The 5,453-nt window shown below is 37.0% G+C and overlaps 1 protein-coding gene across 1 annotated transcript in view; it reads right to left on the reverse strand.

The window, feature by feature from the left end:
- LINS1 (lines homolog 1) overlaps positions 1 to 4,845 on the reverse strand; it is a 7,433-nt gene extending 2,588 nt beyond the window's left edge. Inside the window, exons 1-4 of the mRNA XM_010167238.1 lie at positions 4,438 to 4,845; positions 4,250 to 4,339; positions 2,995 to 3,136; positions 2,150 to 2,740 (exon numbers count right to left, since the gene is read on the reverse strand). Coding sequence (XP_010165540.1) covers positions 2,150 to 2,740; positions 2,995 to 3,136; positions 4,250 to 4,339; positions 4,438 to 4,845 — 1,231 coding nt within the window. The remainder of the gene's footprint in view (positions 1 to 2,149; positions 2,741 to 2,994; positions 3,137 to 4,249; positions 4,340 to 4,437) is intronic.
- Positions 4,846 to 5,453: the final 608 nt, after the last annotated feature.

Here is a 5,453-nt window from a genome sequence, read left to right on the forward strand (position 1 = left end):
GTACTATGTACAGGTCACGTGTACTAAGTAGGATGGTACTAGGTACCAGTTTTTCACGTAGCACAGCATCCATTCAACATTTAGAAAACAGAAAAAATAGTGACAGATACCTTTACCCTAAAGATCCTCCTTAAGAACAAACTCTAATGCTGCTGGAAGTACACAATGGCTTGAAAAACACAGTCACATCATTTATATAAACAGTGATCACCACTTCTGAAAAATTTATTGCAACATGGGAATCAATTTTACTTACAAAATTATGTGGTTTTCCTAAATATTTGACTTTAAGATTTGCTTTTCTTCTTAGCAAATAATAGGAACAGCAAATTATCCTTGTTATTAATAGTCACTATTCAGACTAAAATTCTTCCCTATAAATCAAAGCTATCTGGAAATTCATCTCAAAATTTAAATAAATTAAAGTTAAGCCACTGTAATTCATGTTAATAAAAAAAGAGAAGATCAACTAGCTTCCCAGAAGGGAAGTTAGCATATTAAAGCATTTTGTTTTAATCACTTAATTTAATGTCACTAAATTCCTTTCAACTTGAAATTTCTCTTGACAGTTGGGATATTTGAATGTAATTAAAGAACTCATTTTTGTGTCATGAATCTGGAAAAGAAAGGAGAATTTTTTCTTTGAGAAAGAATTTTTGTAGAGACATCTAAAATAGATTTCACCTACATTTTTTCTATTTACTTGTTTTTAGACAATCTCAGTCTCTATACATTTTTCAGAAGGTGGATCATAAGTAAGATATTCTCTACAAATACTTAAAAATCTCTAAGAATACAACTGGCATCACAAATAGAACATTCCAAAATGTGGAAAAAGTGTCAGAAGTTGTTTTACAGAAGTCTGTAGCTCTTGTGCACAGTCAGATGAATTAAAAATTGATTTTATGTTTGCTACATAATGTAGAAAAATAAAAAGTAAAATAAGACACCTAGAACTTGTATTAAAATGCTTCAATATATTTAAAATGCTATAAAATTTCGTCCTTATTTAAAAAGAAATAGAATTAATTTTTACTTCTTGCCACATCATCAATTGGCTGACAATAAGGATCACCCATTCTCACTTGTATTTGACTAGAAATAATACTTCAGAACTGCTGATCCATTTTTTGTGTGAAGTTTGTAATCCAGGGACAGCCAGATTGCTGTGGTCATTGAATTTGCACATCCACATTCACATGCACACAGCTTCACATCACAAGATGTGCGTCATGGGTCTCTCAAAGGTAAAAAGAAAGTGGGAAGATGGGATTCCAGAAGCGTGTCTCAGGCTTTTTGCCTCACCAAACAACTTCATCAGAGTACAGGAGAAGACTATTAACTGGCTACCAGCGTGCCACAGCAATGAACACAAGTTGCACAGCATTTCCTCACCATCCACTGCCTGCCTTGTGGCACAGCCCTAGCACAAGGGACAGATCTTCCACTCATCTAATTCACCTCTTCAGTACAACAAACATATTCGAGTCAGCAGGTATGAGAAGTATGCCTAGTAAGTATGCCTTACTAATAAGCCTAGTGCTTTGAATAAGTCAGGGTGAAGAACAAAACCACTACACTCTGGCCTAGTCCCATAATTTCCCTGTTTCTTACTTTATAGCTTCGTTATTTTTACTTTTCCTACCACTGCTGCTTTTCCCCTCTTACATTATTATCTGACAGTAATGCCCAAGTGCCTTCAAAGATAAATACATGCTTAAAGTTCTACCTCCACATTAGAAAACAGGAGTGTTACCTGCAGTTCCTTTTAGTTCTCCACCCTGAATAGAGTAGATGCTTGTGCTATGGGCTCTCTTCTTTTCCAACTAGAGAAGAGCCTGGTGTTCTCAAGCTGGTTCAACTATTCCAAATATTAACACATTCTTAACAGGGAAAGTTTTCAAATCTCCAATGCAGCTGTTTCAAGCCCTCCATATTGCAGGGCTAAGGACAGGACAAAGTACAATGAGACAACTAATGAGGCAGGACACAGTAAAAGCAGGTTTCCTGGGTGGGTCTTCTCCTCCCTCCCTCCCACCACCACTAATTCAGCTGAATTCTATTTACAATCTTAATGAGCTGTGACTACAATATCTGAAAGCTTTAAAACTCTTGCTGCTTAATTAACAAAACTAAAAGAGACTGTTACCTTTGATTTCAGCTTCTGTAGCAGAGTTCTGAACCTTGAATTCCAGTGCTTTAAGCAAAATCAGACTTAATGCTCTGAGAACAGTTTGGTCAGAACCACCTTGAGTATCACCTCCAGGAGAAGCTTGGCTGCCTCCAAACCAGCTGGCCTGTCCTCTGAGTGGGATCTGGCTGAGCCAAGTCAAATTCACAACTTGCAGAACAGTATTACTCAGTGCAAGCATATCCTCATACAAAGGTGGGTTTTGTAAGAACGTTGATCCTCTTTTAGCATCTTCTCTAGACTTGTAAAGGACACATTTCTTAAGGAGCATAATGAAATTCTTCTTGATTAAATAGTGAACCGATGAGCCAATGATGTTCAGGACATAAGAAACTTTCAAAAACAGTAGTCGCTGGCATCTGAGCGGTAGTTCAAATTCAGTTCTGGAAGCCAAAAGTGCTTCAAGCAGATCTATAAAACTGATCAAATTGTTTGCAGCTTCAGAATAAGGTGAAGTGTAGTGGTGACTGTCAAAATGATGGAACAGAATGGAATCATAAAATCCTTCAAGCACAGCAACGAGAGGAGCCAACAACTTCATCAAAATACCTACAGCAACAAGAAGAACGTTACAGAGTGTAACAGAATCAGCTAAATCAGCAAATAAGCAGAAAACAGGTGATTGTGACTATTCTGTTTTTAAGCATATTTAAAGCACTACATTATAAATAGTGTATGTCAGTCTCTTTATAACGAAGAAAATAGGTGTTCTACAGACAAGCCACCCTAGATGAGATTACAAGTAACATTCCTCCCCCTTGTGGGCACTTGTGTATTGATACCATCATAAATTCCTACAGTACCTGCTTTGGGTAAAACCTTCTCTTTCAGGATGTCCTTGATAAGAGTTGTAAGAGTCCACAAACATTCTGCTACCTGGGTATTCACAGGAAATCCAGAAAGAGTCTTCAAACTAAAGGTGAGCCAGGTGACATTTAATGCGTTCTAAGGAAATGAGTTCAAAAACCAATCAGAAATGCTTTACAATTCCCATGCAAATTTAATTAAATCGCAATGCAATGATTTTAAATTGTACATTAAAAAGATTCAAATGCAGGAATAGACAAAACACAGATAGAAACTATATGTGTTTGGGAAAACCAGACCTCTTAATGGGGCCTGCAAGAAAGCTGGGGAAGGACTTTTCATAAGGGCAGTTAATGACAAAACAAGGGGAAATGGGTTTAAGCTGAAAGAGGGGAGGTTTAGATTGGATATTAGGAAGAAGTTCTTCACTGTGAGGGTGGTCAGACACTGGAACAGGTTGCCTAAGGAAGTTGTGGCTGCTCCTCCCTGGAAGTGTTCAAGGCCAGGTTGGATGAGGCTTTGAGCAACCTGGTCTAGTGGAAGGTGTCCCTGCTGATGGCAGGGAGGGTGGAACGGGATGAGCTTTAAGGTCCCTTCCAACCCAAACCAGTCTGGGATTCTAATGTCTTGCAACCTACCCAAAATTAGATAACAGACCACATCTGCATTCATAATTCCCATACCTGGACAACTTTGCAAGAAATACTACAAACATATTTTTGAGAGAAATCTTATGTTCAGATATCCTCCTACGAAGGCCACAATATATATTCACCAAATATACAGCAAGTAAGAAAAAAACCTCAATAATTGAAATATTCAAACAAGAAAACACAGAAAGGTATTCGATTAACTTTTAATAGCTAATTATCTATTTTTGTCTACTGCAGCACCTAAAAGATCTCAAGTAACTGTAAAAATATTGATAGTGTAGATTATTGGTTTTTTAAATACCTGTATTGCAAACTTAAAGAAAATATTTCTTGTAATATGGACACATTTTAAAATATTTTTATAAAATTCCAGATTTTTTTTATATAAAGCCATTCCACCTCACATTACAAATTTCTGTTACACATCTGATCTCCCTTCCCTCTATACTCCATGCCCGTCCTAACACACTTGAAATAGTCTCTTGGAATACTTATTACATCTCCTTCCTACCCATCACTTACAACCCAAAGCCCTGGAAGACACTTTATTGGAGAAATACCACACAGTATTGTCTTGTAAAAGTTATGTCATACTCACCTCTTCCTTCAGCTGGAAATACACAAGAGATGCTAAACTTTTGGAAGCCATGTGAGATAACAGCTGATCACAACCACCGAGCAGACAAATCTGTAGACATGCAAAGAGAGTAAAGTTTTTAAGGCTTATTTCTTTTTTTTTTTTCTCCTCCTTTCACAAAAATCTTTTAAAAGTTTATAAAAGCTTACCAATTTTGAGTCAATTTTTGCCTCCTTCAGAAGGAGGCCAAAGATTTCACAGTACTTCTGCCTTGTATTGAATTCAGTTTCCTGGGACTCTGCTTTAACAACCATCATCTTCATCAAGGTTAACTGAAGCAGCATCACTTCTCGCGGACAGAAGGCAGGGTTCATGTTTGCAAAGCTATCTGACAGATCATCTGTTGTAGGGACAACCACATCTGACATATCAGTGTCCTGATGGCTCCCAACACCATCATTAGGAGATGGCAGATGCATTCGATTCCATGATTCATCTCTTCCAAGTGTCTGCTCGATACACAGATTAAGTAAAGAGGTGTAATGATGACTTTCCTTTGCTAGTGGAACGCCTGCCAGTACGTCCTTATACATCTGCTGCAGAAGAGAGATCTTCATTATGAGAATCCTCAATATTCCAGAAAATGCTGTTTATCTTCACCAATTATCCATGGTCACTGCAAATCAGCTTCCAAGTTACTGTTATCCACTAAGAAAAACAGAAGCACTATTAGGCATTTATCTTCTAAGTTACCTAGAAATAAATATTTTGCTATTACTGAACTTAACAGACAACTAGAAAGACACAAAAGAACATCACACATTTTTTAGAGTTAATACTACCATTATTAAACTTATTTGAAAATACAAATTCCCTGTTTAAAAACAGCAAGAGTGATAGCTGCACAAAACTGTCCCACTGAGACATTCAAATGATACAAGAATTAATGTGGTGAAGAACGTCACAGTTCCAACATTATACTAGAGACATCATTGATTTACTGGAACTAATAAAACCAAAAATGACTATTTCTAAGGACTGCTTCTGAAAGATAGAAGAACTTGGATCAAATCTGTGTCTACACTGCTAAAACCACTGAAACCTCATTTCTTTGGTGATGGATTCCTCCCAAAACAGGCACAAAGTTGCAACTGCAAATTTTCATCTGAACTAGCAATGTTTATTGCCCCACTAAGGCCAGATATGGCAACACATCTCAAAAAAA

The sequence above is a fragment of the Antrostomus carolinensis genome, unplaced genomic scaffold (genome assembly GCF_000700745.2).
Source record: "Antrostomus carolinensis isolate BGI_N321 unplaced genomic scaffold, ASM70074v2 scaffold20444, whole genome shotgun sequence".
NCBI lineage: Eukaryota > Metazoa > Chordata > Aves > Caprimulgiformes > Caprimulgidae > Antrostomus > Antrostomus carolinensis.